The following is an 18402-nucleotide window of genomic DNA, read 5'->3' as shown; positions in this document are numbered from 1 at the left end:
GCAGGCCTGTTTAGAGGCCTAGCTCCGCCTCTGGGTCACGTACATTACATCACAGTCATGATAACGTCCCAGTTTACACCCTTGATAGAATCATATGCTATGACCTTTACAGTCACTAGATCTCAACCAGATATTGGAACGATTGGAGGGAGACACAGGGACGACTGTGGGGAGATGTCTTTAAACAATAACAAGTGTGTCCAACAGCGACAAGTGCAGAGGACACGGACCCTGACACACCTTCACCACCGCAGCCGTGACATCATCAGAGGGTGAGTTGGTGATGTGCAACAGTTCATCGGTGGAGCTGCAGGGGGCGCCGGCCGGGGAGACGCTCCTCCGGGTCGCGTTCATGTTGGAGGACTCGTTGTTTTTCAGGCTGACAGGTCGGTCACAGCGGCCTGGAGAATCAGTGGCTGAGCTCAGTGTCTGCAGACTTTATGACGGAGGTTTATCAGAGGAGTCTGATTCCTCCATGTTGTTTTTAATAGAAACCCTCTGAGACAAAGTGTTCCTTCTATCCTCGTACTCTGATACCATAAAGTTTGGTCGCTGAGCTGTGGCATTAACTTGTATTCTAACAAGATTAAAATATATTTGTCCTGGAGATTAGCATAGTTAAGTCTCCCTTTTTTTTGGCTTTCGGGGTGGCAGCAGCAGGCTTTGATCAGTGCAGCGCGGCGAGGCCCAGGCTTGGCCCGGCCATCCGAGGCCTGAGTGTGAAATTGGTCTGATGTCATCCCCCATTCTCCACCTTCAGCAGCTTTTAGCCACCGTAATTATATTTCCGCCACAAAGCCCCCGTCCCCTTCATTCCATATTCCAAGTTTGACTAGGAAGCGTTTGGAGAACTATGGCTAAATTACTCAGTGGGGGGAAGGGGGACTGGATGGCCCGTCTTTTGTCCTTGGGACACATGGGACATCAATACTTAGTGATATGTACTTTTCTTTTCTCTGCTCGTCTGCCCTTTGCCTCTGCCTGTTGGAGAGGTTAAGTTTATGACAAGGGGACGAGTGAACTCTGGGTAAAGTAGATGTTTTTAGGGTTTTCCCTGGAAACAACAGGAGCTGCTGCTGAAGCGTGGAAGGTTTAAACGGGACAGTGGCGCTGGGTTTTTACTGCTGCTGCAGAAACTGCAGAATAAATACAGCTGCGGGTTGACTGTGTCGTCGGCTGTGGAGACTACAGCTGTAAATGAGCTTTTTCTGCTGCGATGATGTTCTTTAAAATGCACTGTCCCGTTCTAATAAAGAAATGATTAAATAGATAGTGTCGTCATCTGAAGATCTGGAGTGTGATTGGTTTGAGACGCTGTGATGCAGTTTGTCTGATGCTGGTGCTTGTGTCTTCAAGTCAGATTGTTTTCAGCCACTAGAGAGGAAACCAAACTGAAAACCATCATCAGAGTATAAACACTAACCAATCTGCAAAGTTCATATTACATAGTCACTCTACCACTAAGGTACTTTTACTGATCTCTGCCCAGCTCCCTCCCTGAGGGTGTGGCAGTGGTGCATGCTGGGAGACAGAGTCCTGTCACCTGGTGGTCTCAGGGTCAGGAGCACGACCACTGCAGAGGACGGCCCTGTGTTTCTGTAACACTCAAACCAAACATGTTATGTTATGTTATGTTATCTTTCCGAGGGTGAAGCTGAAGGAGCTGCTTCATCTGCCATTTTTGGGCCAGGTGTGCAGAGGTGTGGAAGGAGGCGGAGTTAAACGTGCTCACCTGACCGTCTGAGGAGAGATGAGGGGAGAAGTCAGGAGGAGAAACACTGACACAGCGACACCTTCATACTCTTCCTGTCTGTGAGGATTCAGTCCAAACAAACTTCATGTTTTACAACAGAGTGAAATGAAAAATTCAAAAAGTCACTAAAAGCTTTTGAATCAGAACCACATACGTAAAAAAAGATTAAGTTATATTAAGTGTTTAAATGTGAACCAAATATAAAATCAGAGCCTCGTGTTGAATCTGGAAAAGCCCTGATCTCCACAGTGGGAGCCGGAGAAGGAAAACATGTCCGTTTCTCACCATTTCTTGGCTGCAGTTTTGTCACATGCTGCTTTTTGCATGGACACCCAAAGCATTTTGACCTTCATCCAGGTTCTCTGCCCCCCCCTCCCAACCCCACCCCCCTTCAGATGACAACCCCAGACTGTGCACACAGACCCAGCTCCAGCTCTCTCCCCCTTTTCCTCCTCCGAGTCAAGAGTAGCCGGGCTCATCGAGTCAGCAGCCGTTGGGCGTTACTTCCACATACAAGCAGCTAAGAAAGGAAATGCAGATGAGGCTCCTGCAGCCATTCACAGGCTCCAGGTCTCTGCTGCTGCTGCTGCTGGACGAGTCCCAGACAAACTCTCCGGCTCTTTGTTGGTGGATCTCCGCTCATTTCCTCCACGTTCACCTCGCTCACACGCTCAGGTAAACCGCACACACACACACACACACACACACACACACACACACACACACACCTCAGAGTTTTAACCTGAGACTTTTCTACTGAGACAAACAGATGAAGAGACGGGCTGATGACTGAGGGGTCATCCGGTCAGGTGAGAGCTGCTGGATCGATCAGTGTGAAACAGACTGAGAAGCCTCCACAGACTGTTGAACGTCCATCTGAGGTCACAGATGAAGATGATGATGATGATGATGATTAACTGAAGCCTTTTTATCCCTGTGTTGTTGGTGATCATGTCACATGTTGCTGATTGATTGACTTCATTTCCTGTAGACCAGCGGTCTCCAACTGGCGGCTCGTGAGCTCCCAGTAGCTCACTGTACAAACCAACACGACTTCACTCAGTAAATCTGCTCTAAATGCAACTAAATACACACACACACACACACACACACACACACACACACACACACACACACACACACACACACACACACACACACACACACACACACACACACACACACACACACACACCCATTCAACACCAGATCAGTCAAATGAGTTTGTTTACATCGGATCAGCTGTAGGTGATATACAGTGAAGGCATCACTTCAGACAGAAACTAAACCTTTCAACAAACAGGAAATATGTTGCCATGGATACAGTGAGGTTTTTTTTCAGCTCATGTTCGTTTACGTTTTGTAAAATGAAGAGAAGTGAATCATCTATTTAAGTTCATTGGATGAACTGACATCTATCACTGACTGAGGAGCTGCTGCTTCTTCTTCTCTGGTTTCTGATCAGATTCATGGAGGTTTATTTACAGTGTTCTCGTGTCTGTGTTCAGCTCCGACTGAATCATGACTCACATTTTTGTCTGATGTGAGTTTCACATGTTTCTGGAAGTTGATATGTGTCGATTTGTTCAATGATCTTATTGATCTGATGCAGTTTGGAGATCAGTTTCAGTGTTTGGATACGACGTGAATATAAAGACATGAGGAGCTCTCAGCCGCTTTTATTTTGTTGAAGTAGTTCAGAGAGTGAAACAGGTTGGAGATCTGTTGTAGACTGACGTGTTGTTGTTCAGGGAATCAGTACGATGTCATCTGATGAAGAAGAGGACAGAGGAAGACCTTGTCCTGCAGCTTCAGACACGTTGATGTGAGTGAAGCTCTGCACTGATAAACACCTCTAAATGTCCTCACCCTGAGTCCATGTCACTGCTGTCCCGTCACCAGCTCCTATCTCTGAAATATCAACATCAAGAATTTATAATAAAAAAATAAAAATAAAAATAAATGTTTTTTTTGTTTTGTTTTTTTTTGTTTTTTTGTTTTTACTTTTTTAAATGTATTAAACTCTGAAAACATGAAAAAAATCAAACATGGAGATTTATTTTTTCACTGAGCAGCAAACTTATCACATATTATTCTGTTTTTATATTTCTATATAAATATATATTATTTATTTATTTATTTTTAAGGTAAATGTAACACGTGGGTCAGCTGCACTGTAAATATCACATTATAATCTGTTATATTTAAAGTTTATTAACTGTGATTTTTATGTAAATAAAGAAACAACGACGTCACAGTAAAATTTCAGATAAATTATCAATAATACCTCATTTGCATTTGTCACAGCAGAGACACAGCTTGTTGTGTCCATGCCATCATCATCCAGATGTTTCAGACCTTCACGTCAGATAAACACCAGAGGTTTTCCCTCCTTTGTAAAACATGTTTCTTTCCGGCTATAAAATAAAAGCACGACCTGAAGAGTCAGATTTGCATTGTTGTCGTTTATTCACCATCACACCATCACGATATAAATTATTTACATGTAGCATATAAAAGAGAACAGCTGATTATTTCTTCTGTAAAAATCCTGATATGAAAGCGCCGCTGACAGAAAAGCTGCTGCTCTGACTCTGAAGGTTTCAGCTTGACTTTAAGGCAGAAGCTCGTTCACGTCTGGAACTGAAATAAAAAACATTCACAGCATTTGGTTTGGACCCAGAGAAGATGTTGCATTCAAACACAGGAGTTATTGCAGGAAAATAAGTTATGTAAACACTGCAGAGCCCGCGCCCACGGGCCTCACATGTCCATGTTATTATAAATAAGAGTACAGTGGTTTTTGTCACTGTTCGAACCCGGTCTGTTTTCTGGACCGGTCTGTGCTGCAGGTCCAGGGTCTGGCCGCTCAGTGAGACCTGGTTCTGGGACCGCAGGGGAAGCGGTTTAGGCTCAGATTGGAGTTTTTGTGCTGGTCATTTAACTGGACAACTTTTCAAAATAAGTGTTGTCCTACAGCTCAACAGAAAATAAAAAGGAAACCAGATCCTGCTTTTATTTTGAAAATCCGTCGCTACTTTATAAAACCAGGTCAAAGAATCATTTTTGTTACATTGTGATCATTGTAGACTCTGTGACGTCACCGTTCATTACAACAAACTGCGGCGTTACATTCCCAGATCTGAGGCGCGTTTCGCGCCTTTTAAAGGCTGTAGAAGGCAGACAGCAGGTAAACACACACACACACACACACACACACACACACACACACACACACTGAGTTGCTCCCACACTAAACTCTTTGGGTTTCAGCAGATTCGTTTCATTACAACACACACACACACACACACACACACACACACACACAACACACACACACACACACACACACACACACATACACACACGTAGGGCTATAGTGCGCGTGACCTTAGATGTTGTTGACTTTTCCCGCCTCTAAAAAGGTCAGGTCTAGAGTTCGGCCTGCTCTTTTTGTTTGGCGGGAAAGTGATCAAATATTGTTGATTTTTTTTTATCAATGCATCTTAATTGAATTAATCTGGATCTGGATCTGAACCAGTTCAGGTCGCGTCGCTCTGTGAACATGTGACTGAGGTCTGCGTGAACACCGAGGCCGGGTCCAGGCCTACACCTCTGACTGACACGTGAACGCAGCACCATCTTTGACCCGGATCAGACGTCGTCGGCACTAAAGCCCTGAAGACACGTAAACTGCACACACACACACACACACACACACACACACACACACTGAAGACAAACCAAAATCGTCTCTGGTCTGGTTTTAAATATGAATGCTGGTACTGAAGTGGTTTTATTGCATGGTTCGGGACCCCCCCTCCTCCACTCCTCCCCCCGGGCCTCCTCTAGTCGCTGTCCGACTTGCCGTCCTTGGACGCGGCGTGGTTGTACAGCCCCTGCGCCATCAGGTGCAGCGCCAGAGAGTTCTTGTTCCCGGAGGCCTTCTTGATCTTGGCCCGTTTGTTCTGAAACCAGATTTTGATCTGGGACTCGTTGAGGCCGAGGTCCCGGGCCAGACTCTGCCTCCGCTGCTCGGTCAGGTACCGGTTGTTCTGGAACTCAGTTTTTAGCCGCTGCAGCTGCTCCGCCGTGAAGGCCGTCCGGGGCCGCTTGTCCTCCTTACTCGGGGTCGGGGCCTTCTTTGGTTTGCGGGATCTGGGCCCTGGAGCAGAGACAAAAACCACATCCGGGGGTCAGAGTCAGTACAACCACAGAGTATAAACACAGACCGAGCTGCTGATGCTTCTGATCACAGCTGATTATTGATTTTTAGGAAGTTTATTTTGGTGTGTGACACCTGAAGTCAGAGACTCCGGTCCCTTACAGCGGGACTGAGACCACGTTCCCACAGTCCCCCTCACACAGGTCCTTCAGGTGTGGCACAATAATATATATAATATAATAATAATAATTATTATTATAATAATAATAATAATAATAATGATAGTAACATATTGTACACGGTACTTTTCCACAGATCAGACCACTGGACTTGTATTTGGGTCAGGGGGTCGGGGGGGGGGGGGGGGTTATCCTTCAGGAGGAGTTTTTAATTCAAAGAAAATGTTTGTTTGACTAAATGAAGACCCGCCTCTGCAGACCCGGGTCTGTTCACACCAGCGTCTCCGGTTCTGTCTGATTTTTTTCTCCATTAAATCTGATTTATTTATATTTCATGTTTTATTTTTATGAGATCCGGTTCGGCCTGTAGACCACATGTGAACAGCTGATGGGGCTAAACCCCCTGACGCACAGTGTGTCAGTCAAATCCTACTGAGGTTTAACCTCTAAGGCAGCAGGTCCTCCAGATCCAGATCCAGATCCTGATCCAGATCCACATCTAGATCCAGATCCAGATCTGCTGCAGCACTATGAAAACCGGAGGAGGAGAAGGAGAAGGGTGCAGATGGGGGTGGGGTCACGATATGATCGAGGACTGGGGGGTTAGGCGCCTCTTTCCCTCCCTGTTACCATAGGAACCACATTTCAAAAAGTAGTTTCCTAAAATTATAAAAAAAATAAAAGAGTAAAACTCGGTTCCGGTTCTGTTCAAACGTTCAGAAAAACCCGGATCCGGACTGAAACACCAGAGTGTGCTCTTCTTTCACAGCAGGCCTCATCAGCTGTTTCATTTAACATCGATAAACTAACTGAGACCACCATCACCCAGAATCCCGACCAGCACCCAGAGTCCGGCTCAGACCGCTGCGGGTCTGCAGTCTCTAACAGAACGGGGGCCCGGTGGTCTGAGCTGCGGCCCCCGGACCCCGTGGAGGCCGGTGGGTCAGTCCCTCAGCAGCTCAGGCCTCATGGAAACTTTCAGTCCCACTACAACAATAAAACATCATCTGAGTCCGGATCAGCCTCCGGTCTCGATTCTCACACACCACTCTTCGATAAAGACTAAATTTCCCGCGCTCAGCTGTTCGATCATGTTTCGGAAAACATCCGCTTCTTCAGTCTCAAACCACGACAAAGGAAAAGTCCAAGTCCACCACGCGTCCACTAAACATAACCTCCAACATTTAACTCCGAGCTGAGACCAGGGGACCCGGTCTGAAGCGGACTCAGGTGGTCCGGACTCTGGAGGATCTCAGACCACCGCGATTTTATTTATTTATTCATTAACTAATTTATTTATTTGTTTGTTTGTTTGTCAGCGAAAAGACTTTAAAGTCGTGGTTCAGCATTTCACATCCAACCCGGATCCTCCGGGACTCACGGCCTCACTTTTTAAACCCCCCCTCCACCATTGTCAAAAAAAATATGCTAATGGATATTAACAAAGAAGACTGAGGAACAATGGCGTTAAACTTGGTTTTACTTCACTCCTGCTCGTTTTCGCTTGATTTTTCTCTCTTATTTCATTTCTGATTTATTTTTGAAATCACTTCCTGGAATCTGTCAGACTTTATCTTTATTTTAAAACCAGGATCCGGATCGAATCATCCACAACAACAGGAACTAGTTTCTACTCCGCGTTAAACTACTTTGTTCGGTCTAAAATCGGTTGGTGATGAATGATAATTTAAATAAAATGTTGAAATCATTTTTTCTAATATTGAAGTTATGAAATAATAAAAAATAAATGATCAAATTAATTATGAAGGTGAAATAATCGGTTTGTCAAATGTAAGTAACTGTCGAACAGTTGGAAGAATAAAAAGAATAAAACCTTATTCTACTTTTTTTGTTTCTTTTTAGTATTTGTTCTTTTTTTCAGTTTTTTTTTTTAATTCACATGTTTTTATCTGAAATAAGAAGCTGAGTTTTTTTCTGCAACTCAGCTTCTTTTTTTTTGAAGAATTCAAACTGAGCTTCGTTCAGTTTTATTTAATTTTTATTTATTATATCTATTATTATTTTGTTTTGTTTTATTATTTCTTTGAATTAAACAAAATATTTGACACAGTTTTTTTCCCACCAACCTGAGGACGGACGGTCTGAGTAGCGGGTACAATAAACCCAGGCCGGCCACAGCATCGGCTTGGCTCCAGGGGCCGCGCTGGCCTGGGGGCTGAGGCAGCGGTCCCCGCCGCTCGCTCGGCCCTTCACAGCCGCATCACCGACTCTCAGGTCAGGCCTCCTGGCCTCGGGGTCCGGATGCTGGTCGTCGGATGCTCCCGTGTCCTCCTCTTCTTCCTCCTCTTCCTCCTCCTCCTCCTCCTCCTCCACCTCGCCTCCTGCTCCACCCTGCTGCGGGTTGCCAGTTTTTGGAGCCTTTCTCCCCGTCAGCTCCTCTCTCCGCAGGATCACTCCCAGACCGTCCCTGTCCCGGACCAAAGTCCCGTCCTTCCTCTTTCGGCCGAAGTCCGGTCTTAAAATGTTGTCGATGTAGAAGTTGGTGATCCTGTGGGACTGCTGGTTTCCAGGAGGCTGGAGGAGAGGCAGGATGGCCCGGTTGGACTCCTCGCCTCGGATGGAGTCCTCTGGGTCTCGGCGAGCATTTTCTTCCATAATGATGAAGCCTGGTCGCCCTCAGGACCTGATTCTGTGCGTCCCTGTGCAGAGCAGTGATCCCAGAGTCCCGGTGCGTCCCGGTGCGTCCCGCTCACCTTCTGATCAATGGACGAGAATCACTGCGAGTCAAAGACAGAGGTTTAAAATCCTGCTGGAGCAGTTCACAGTGTTTCTGCAGAGAAAAGGCGCCTCTTATGATTTTGACAAAGAGAGATCATGCTTCAGTTTGAGAGGCCGCTCCTCATCCTCACACCTTCATCACAACATTAAACTCAGCTGGAAAAAAAAAAACACAACTGGAGTGTGTTTAATTTCTGCGGCTCTGCACAAAATGATTGAAGCTTCCAGCAGCTGAAAGAGTCTGATGAAGACGAAGCTCAAATACTTTCACTACGGATTTTGGTTCTCATTTCTGATTGGCTGCGAGACGCTGGCGTGACGTCATATTACGGGTTTCTCAGACACGTGCCTCGGACCAATAGAGCTGGGGAGTTGATGTCACGTGAGGCTCCCGGAATTCCCTGGAGGCACAGATTAACCCAATCCACAGTCAGTGTGTGATGCGTTCACGGCACAGCGGAAACATCTCATTACTGCAGCTTTATTTTCCACTGCTGGAGGCTGATCAGCAGCCTCGGTCCGGATCCGGTCGGACCCAAGAGTCCCTGAACCGTCACAGTCCAACAGGACCAGGCCTCAGCACGGAGGGTAAGTTACTGTTACATCACATCAGGGTCAGTTAGTGTCAGTGCCTGTGGACCGTGAACACATCAGCCTGTCTGAACTCAGGTGAACTGGATCAGCAGGTAGAATTTACAGGTAGGCAGGTACTCTTTCAGTAGGCTTACTTCAGATTTACCACAGCACCTGAATGCAACACATGTTACTGTCAGCACAGTGTGGTCAGAAACGCAGCAGGTTTTAGGTCCAGAAACCTGAATCCAGTTCTGGTTCTGCTCAGTGAGTCTCAGAGTGTCCCTCTTGTGGAGCAGTATCTCTGGGTCTCCTTCACATGTGGACCTGGTGCTGTTCAGAGCAGGTTCTGAATCTTGATGGCGGGCCGGCCAACATGCATTTACATGAGGTCCGACTGTGCAGCAGGAGTCCAGCTGATCCTGGACTCTGGGTCACAGGAAGTGGACTCTCTTGAACCGGAGGCCCAGAGGTCAGTGCTGTGAAAGAGGCTGCAGACTCAGCTGGTTCAGAAGAGGCTCGGCACGGTTAAAGTTAACGTCGGTGCTGCTTCACTCTTTACCTCTCTGGACCCTCCTTCTCACAGGACAGACTGGGGTCGGTTGCAACAAGTCTTATTGCTCCAATCAGAAACATGCTAAAGTGATGACACTCATGCTGCACATGCTCAGTTAGCCCCTCCCCCCACCAGGAAATCAGAAGACACATTCAACATCTGCTGCTGCATTTATTGAAAATCACTTGTTTTGGATCTGTGGAGGTGAATTTAGTCAAAACTTTTGTCTGAATTAATTAAAACTTAGTGAGTTATAATCACTGATTTGTTGACTTCTAAATGACACGGTTAATGTGTGTCAGGTCTTGCACATGTTGTTCTGTCATGTCTGACAAGTTATTGTAACTGTTCTCGAGCTGAGCAGCCGAATCAGACACAACGTTTTTAGATCAAAATAGACAAAATACGCTGCTAATTTTGTCCCATTGCACAACAGAAACACAATAATTCCTCATGTTAACATAAAGGAAAATATCAACGAGTTATTTTGTGAATTATTCAGTTATTGCCTCTCCTGCTCTTATAATATATTTGCATGTTCTGTTCATTATAAGCAATAAAATAGATAAATTGTGTAATTGCGACTCATGGTAGGTTCTATGTTCTACACAAAAGAAAACTCAATAAATGTTCTTTGATAAATATTATTAATCAAATAAATAATGCTAATATTATTGTAAATGATGCATATTTTCAGAAGCTTATTGAGAAAAAAGAAAAACTTAACTGGTGAAATTGAATGTATTTTAATATGTTGCAGCTGCTCTCAGGGTTGGGGTCAGTTGTAACATCTGAATTCTTCCATTAAATAAATCTAAATGAATGTGATCTGTCATGTGTAATCATCTTTAGACGGTGTGGGTCATTAGCGGACAGATGTAAGTTTAATATATAAAAGTTTGGTTAAAAAGTCTCTGAGTCACTGAGAGAAATATAGGAAGTGTTGCAACCATCCCCGGTCTCCTCTGCACGTGGTGTCACACCTGTCAGCTCAGGCCCGGGTCAGGTGACGTCATTCGTTAACGTTGCTCCTGTGCAGCGTTACTTCAGCCAGGTCGAGTTCATCTTCAAAACCAACGCAAAACTAAAGTTTACCGCGCGCGCAGCAGGCGAACTGAGGCCGCTTCGCTCCTGTTCGCGCGAACTGAGGCGAAGCTACACGTCCGCTCCAGCTGAATCCACTTCGGACTGAGGTTAGGGTTCTCACCCAGACCAGGACCCGAGGAGTCCAGACTACACACGCTACTGGACGTGTGTGCACAACAACAACAACAACAACAACAACAACAACAACAACAACAACAACAACAACAACAACAACAACAACAACAACAACAACAAGGCTTGTTGTGTGTGTAGCAGAGGGACATTCGTTTGGCTTTGCATCTGAACGCAGCATCTGGGTGAACTGCTGGGTGAACACACACACACACACACACACACACACACACACACACACACACACACACACACACGCACACGCATGCACAAGCAGATTAAAAAGTAAAAACAGTTCTGCTCTGATTAAGGCTAGAAAGGTGATAGGGCCTGTACATATACACACACACATATATACACGTGTGTGTGTGTGTGTGTGTGTGTGTGTGTGTGTGTGTGTGTGTGTGTGTGTAGGCCTATATGGCTGAAGAAAGAAAGAAAGAAAGAAAGAAGTGGTACATCCAGCTGTCAGACTAAATGTTTTTAAATTGAACTTGGACCGTGTATTTATTTGTTTTTTTCAGTGTGTGTTTTTTCTGTCCCGCTTCGCTCCTTGCTGTTCAGTGGAGGCGGACTGCATCAGAACTACGCCGGGCACAGAGCACTATAATCGGCCGCATGGACAGTGGAGCAGCTCGCGGGGCAGCAGCGGGACGGTCCCGGCAGTCTGAGGCCTGATACTGGGGCTCAGGTCGAGGCATAAACACGTCACTGCGGGCGGATGACAACCCCGTATCTCTGTCGTGACTTTGTCGGGAAACACTGATATTTTATCTTATATTACTACTTTTAAATTATAATATGTTAATGTTATACCTAATGTTATATTATTACTCTTAATTATAGCTAATATTGTTCTTATTTATCATCATTATTATTATGATCGTATTAGTCTATATCATTAGTCTTGTATATAAGTCACTTTTATTAGTATAATATTATGTTATATTATATTATATTATATCATATCATATTATATTATATTACATTACATTATAGGCTATTATATTATATTATATTATATTATATCATATTATATTATATTATAGGCTATTACATTATATTATAGCTACCTGCTATATTTTTTGTCTTATAGGCTATTATAGCATACTATTACTTTTATATTATAACAATAGTCTTACAATGTTATAATATAATTTGTCTTATATTATATTATTAATTAAAATATAGTAAAATAGTAGAAATAACAGGATAATTCCCGCGCTAAAAAAAATTAATGTGAGCAGTGAAAACGAACTCCGGTCCCTTCATGAAGTCTGTTGGTCCGTGTCAGAGCTGCGTGTCTCTGCGGCTGGTCACATTTCCCGCCTCCAGGACTGTGTCAGTGTGATGTGGTGAGGCCTGAACTCAGTGTAGATACCTGTGGTTACTGGCGGTTCACAATCAGGTAACGATCCCCTGAACGTCAGGTGTTTTCAACAGGCCCGTTTGATCTCCACGTTGGATGGTGTTGTCTCCCGCCCATGTCACGTTTCTTACGTCAGCTGCACGAGCCTGTGTCCAGCTCTGTGATTCACCTGTGGCCTTTAGGCCAATCAGAAGCTCTGAACATATGTAGATGCAGGTGAAGCCCAAATAAAAGCTGGAGAAACACCAACGTCAGCGTGATGAGTTAAGACGTAATCACGTCTGTGCGCACACCTGTACGTATCAGTGTTAACATGAATGTTATTCAGGGGGTCAGGTACAGGTCTGTATTCACTTCTCTCCAAAGGGTCACACACCTGCTCCTCTGCATCACGTCACACCTGAGGCAGGTTGTCATGGCGCCAATCAGCTGATGGAGCCAGTTTAACAAGAATAATAAGAATTATTATTTAATTATTACTAGTACTTATTATTAGCCCTGTGGTGACTGAGGTCCTCTGACTCTCTGAGTGCTGCTGTCTCATTGTGCTGGTGCCCAGATGTGAGATGAGCCTGGAGACAAAGCAGAGGTCAGCTGAGACCATCAGCTTCCTGTCCCCCTTTACAAAACCTCTCTGAGGGGGAGGAGGGGGGAGGAGGGGAGACACTTCCTATTCCACTCTGTCTGCTCTGTTACAGAGTCAGTGCAGGGACACAGTGATGAGCAGTGGGTTGAACTATGACCTGATCAACACGAGACACACACCTTCAGTTTCTGATCTATCTATCTATCTATCTATCTATCTATCTATCTATCTATCTATCTATCTATCTATCTATCTATCTATCTATGTCAGAATCGGAGTCCTACCTGGACAGAGTCCTCGTCCTCCTCTGGTCCGGCTCGTCTCTCTGTAACATGCTGAAAGGCCTGTTGCTGTCACTAACTGCTCTAATCCTCCTGATCGTCGTGCCGTGGATAAACCCGGTGTGAAAGCAGCCTGCGGGCCGGGCTGACTGGCCTCCCGGGCTCCGGCGGAGCTTGGCCTCCTGGACCGTCGCTCGGTCCTGCATGAGTTCACAGCAGTGGCGGCTGACAAAGGGAGGTTTTGCTCCGGTGCTTTTTTTAATTTTGAAAGGCCTCCCTGACTTTGTCCTCTGGAGAAGAAAAGGACGCAGCACACACACAGGAGACAAAGCTGAGCCGCACTTCTCTTCTTCGGTCTTAACGTGTCCTACAGGAACATGAACAGGTTCTTCAGGACCAGGACCTAAAGGTTCTTCGGGCCCAGCAGAACCCTGGATGTCTCTTGGATGCAGAGGTCTTTAACGTTGTATTTGATTAAGGTGTTTGACTTCTTGTGTGATTTTTATTACTGTAAAGGAAGAACACTGGATAGTGTTATTGGTTCGTATTAACTCAGTGCTGCTTTAAACTCATTTGTTTTATCAGTTTTATTTTAATAACCATGTTAGTTTTTTTTGTTTATAACCTCATTAAAATCCTTAAAATGAGCCACATCTGCTCTGTCACTGAAAATCCACAATCTAAGAGGAAGAAATATTTTTCTGTTCAACACTTTAATGACACAACACGTCACTCACTTCACTGAAAAGTCCATGAAATGAGACTTAAATGCAAAGTATTTAACTTCTGTTTCTAATGGTCTGTCAATCTAAACAATAACAAACAATGGCAATGAAACAGCGTGGGATCATGGGAGTCGTTGTCTCCTCCCGGTTTGGATTCCTTCAGTGTCAGTGGTTCAGGAAATCAAACAGACCCAGTGATTCTAACTGTTAAAAACACTGAATAAAGCAGTTTGACATTTAAAGTCAGAGTTTGAGCGACGCTGTTCGGAGGACAGAGACTCAGGGAAGAGTTGGAGCTGAGTCTGATGCTAACCTTTGTTCTGACTGTTTCTCTGAGAACTTATGAACCAGACGTTCAGCAGGTTTTCACCAGCAGCTGAATGATCCACAGAGGTTTCCTCCTCTCCACAACAAACACACCAGGAGATTAAAACCAGCAGAAACACTCAATTAAACAGTTTACCTTCAGTAATCAGAGATGCTGTTCGGCGGACACAGGACGTCTCCAGCAGCTGGAGCTGAGCTGTCTCACATTTCCATCTCTTCAAATAACGAGCTGAAAACCACCGAGGTGTAAAAAGTGTATGTGGCTTTAAACTGGATGAAAGTCAATGTTGAGCTTCTGTCAGACAAACACACTGACACACGGTCATAGAGGATATGATGTCATCAACAGGCGACCATGATTAAAATTACGTATTTCTCTAGGTTTGAGATTTACTGGAAACATTTGTGAAAATGTAAGAACAGAACTCAACAACATAGAGAACTTAGGACAAGTTGTTTTTAGATGTTTTCATATGGAAAAGTTACAGATTATAAATGTAACTATGAGTAAGTTTATAGTCCACAGATATAGCTTTATAACAAACTGCATCATTAACTGTGTTTGATGAGTCACATGTTGAATTCGGACTGTTTAGATGTCAGTGCAGGGACTGGTGGAATAAACAGAAGATCTTGGAGTTTATCCGTCTGTGACCTTGACCTGATGCATGACGACCATCTCCTTTTACTTTCCATTATCTTCTCTCCCACCACATCTTATCAACTCTCTACCAACCATCAGGCAAAGGCTATTATTATTCCAGCTAAATATCATACTTCAAAATGCCCTAATTAAAACTGTGCTGCTTGTTCTGGTTAATCTGACGGTGCTGATTGAATCTGGGTGGCAGTAAGTACCACTGTGTGTAAACCCTGGGGAACTTTTCTATTAGACACTTTCTGGCTTCACTCTGCCTCTTGGAGGTCATTCTCTCATTTTCAATTAACACCCTGGTTTTAACATGTGCTGCTGCTCCGAAATGTCTAATGACAACATTTAACCTACAGAGATAAAGTATGGAGGAACGTGTCCCGTCTGAAGAGTCTCGTCTACAGCTGCTACTCATCTTCTTCACACACACTCGTCTCGACACACACAGTCAGGTAAGACAAGAATCAGAATCAAGGTTATTTTGATCAATATTGAGATGGCGATTATTTAACACGATTACTCATTGACTTTAGAAACACCTCACATTTATTGAACTTTTAAAAAACACTTTTCCTTTTTAACAGTGGACTGTCTTAAACTTTAGATACAATTCAAGTGAAGAATTAATAAAAAAAAAAAAAATTAAAAAAGAGATAAACAAAACAATAAATAATTTTGAATATCTAAATACAAACAACTCAATATATAATATAAAGATTTATGAAAATAAATTAGATCAAAATATTAACCACTTTCCAAAAAGAAAAAACATGATATAAAAAGAAAAGATTTAAAAACAGAAAGCGTTGTGTCTATGTAGTTTTCCTGTTATACTCAATGTAAGTTAAAGATATTTGAGATTGAAGTTTTACAATTCTTACAGTACCAAGCTTGTTGAACTTAATGTCTACAGTCTATAGATGATGATGCCAGCACATCAGACCCACACACACAAACAACACCAGCAGACCATGATTTCCACTCAAATACAAACCCACACGATGCTGAAGCAGAAGCAAACACACTATCAACCTAACAAAGAGCTGGGCAGCGGGAGTGAATCCTATCTTTTCCGTTAATTCAGCAGTGAGAAACATATTCATTCTGTGGAAAAGATCCTGTAGAGTATGATTTTTTTTTTTTTTTTTGTATTACTATTTTCAAGGTAAAAAAAAAAAAAAAAATTGTTAAATTACCAAACCAGATAAAACTCCCGAATTCCTGAATGAAAACAAAGAGGGTGTTTCCTAAAAACTTAAAAGGGTAAAGGACTAGTTAAACCACCACAGACACACAACATTAATAACATTAATAATAAACTCTATATTGATGTCAAAACTTATCTATACAACAATTAATCCTAAACCGTCTCACTGCTCGTGACTGAGCACCAGTGTTTGCTAACATTAGCTACTGCTAATGAAATGACAAGCTAACACTGGAAACGAATGGGCGCTATAAGCTAGCTAACATTAGTTAGCTAAATTGTAACTCAAGGCTAAAGTTAGAAACATGATAACGTCAGGGTTCATCTGTAGATACTTCACACAATCTAATTCAGAAACTGTGAAGGTAAGACCGTATAAAGTGTATTAAACCAACAGGATAGTTTGATACTGACACTTACATTCACCGTCACTGTCGCGCGGGGGAACCGACGCGACACGAGCCACTAACGCGAGGTAGGTAAGTAAACAAGTCTTAACGGTAGGGTTAGGACATGGTACGGTCCACTTTAGGGGTGTCTGAAATCGTATCACAAGATTCTTCCAAGCATGAATACGGGAAATATATAGTAATAGTTATAATTACCGGTAAGAAATCTCTACTGTAACTGTAACTGTAACTGTAACTCTAACTCTAACTCTTAACTGCAAATTAAAGCTAAAGTTAGAAACTAGCTAACATTAGTTACTAGCTAACATTAGCTAGAAACTAGCTAACATTAGTTAGCTAAACTGTAATTTAGAGCTTAAATTAGAAACTAGCTAACATTAGTTACCTAAACTGTAATTTAAAGCTAAAGTTAGAAACTAGCTAACATTAGTTACTAGCTAACATTAGCTAGAAACTAGCTAACATTAGTTAGCTAAACTGTAATTTAGAGCTTAAGTTAGAAACTAGCTAATATTAGTTACCTAAACTGTAACTTAAAGCTAATGTTAGAAACTAGCTAACATTAGTTAGCTAAACTGTTGACTGGGTGACATGTTCCTTCATGAACACACACAGTAGTTTATTTAGTAGTTTATTCAGACCCACACACTCTCTCTCTCCTGCTGTTGTAAATGCTCACTACAGCACCAGATGAGGATTAATCCACTGCTGAAACTATGTATTTGTGAGGTGATTTTAAAGACTCAGTGGGACTGAGAATCACAGAAAGAGAAATCAGAGAGTGATGGTTTGAGATTTTCATTTGTTGATGAGTAAAGAACAGAAGGACTGACTGAGCAGACTGATGCTGATGACACACACATCTCGAACATTCACATACAGTACAATGACAACTGAGTCACGCTCCACGTTATTTGCATGAAGATGTTGCACCATTAATTAAACTGAGGTCAGAGAATGGCAGTATGTGTTTGGAGTGCTTAGTCTAATTAAATGACATCTAATAATGTTTCTACCTTTTCTACTGATTGGAAATGATTTCTTGAGAAAGTTGTGAATATATTTTACCTTGTTTCATAAATTTATATAACATCCGGGATAAAAGTCAAACCCTGACTCAGTCATAATATTTACTGCCTCTCATTGAATCCACACTTTCGCTCATGTGTTCATTCAGAATCAATTATTCAGTCATTATTCCTTTATGACCACTGTGTTAATATGATAAACACCCTGTTTTTTTTCTTGTAGAATTAACAACAGCTCATTGACATGAGCAGAAATAAAGTGGCCAGACTGGGAGAGTCAAATCCACTGATGAAGATAGAACTGTCATACCTGAGAGAGGAAACACCTCAGGGGTTACGCTCCTTCATCATGCCTAAAGAGAGACGTCTATATCCAACAGGTGTATGGTCATCAGGTGATCAGCCTGGGCATTAATGTAGCTGTCAAATGGCTCGTCCAATCACTGTTCTACTGGCTGTGTCTCACTCTCATCCTGGTGGTGGGGGCACGGGAATAAGGACCAAGACTGACGTGGTGCATAATGACAGGTGGTGTGTCTGCCGTAATGTCTACATTGGATACCAATGAGGTCAGAAGGTGACAGTCTACATCAGTGATGGAGCTGTCAGAGAGCTTCCCCAATCACTGCGCTCA

General features: G+C 43.3%; 1 protein-coding gene and 1 long non-coding RNA gene across 2 annotated transcripts; one reads left to right on the top strand and one right to left on the bottom strand.

Annotated features, from left to right (window-relative positions):
* Positions 1-2190: 2190 nt before the first annotated feature.
* LOC130179187 (uncharacterized) lies at positions 2191-4201 on the top strand. Its single transcript, XR_008829250.1, has 3 exons — positions 2191-2428; positions 3505-3578; positions 4061-4201. It is a non-coding gene; the product is annotated as an uncharacterized LOC130179187 (long non-coding RNA).
* Positions 4202-5087: 886 nt separating this feature from the next.
* Positions 5088-9070, bottom strand: LOC130178381 (homeobox protein engrailed-2b-like). Its single transcript, XM_056390523.1, has 2 exons — positions 8185-9070; positions 5088-5918 (listed from the first exon to the last, which is right to left on the bottom strand). Exons 1-2 carry the CDS (start codon positions 8711-8713, stop codon positions 5602-5604), a joined length of 846 nt encoding a protein of 281 aa, XP_056246498.1. The 5' UTR covers positions 8714-9070; the 3' UTR covers positions 5088-5601.
* Positions 9071-18402: the final 9332 nt, after the last annotated feature.

The sequence above is a fragment of the Seriola aureovittata genome, chromosome 12, assembly GCF_021018895.1.
Source record: "Seriola aureovittata isolate HTS-2021-v1 ecotype China chromosome 12, ASM2101889v1, whole genome shotgun sequence".
NCBI classification, from domain to species: Eukaryota; Metazoa; Chordata; class Actinopteri; order Carangiformes; family Carangidae; genus Seriola; species Seriola aureovittata.
This window is presented reverse-complemented; position numbering and strand designations above follow the sequence as displayed.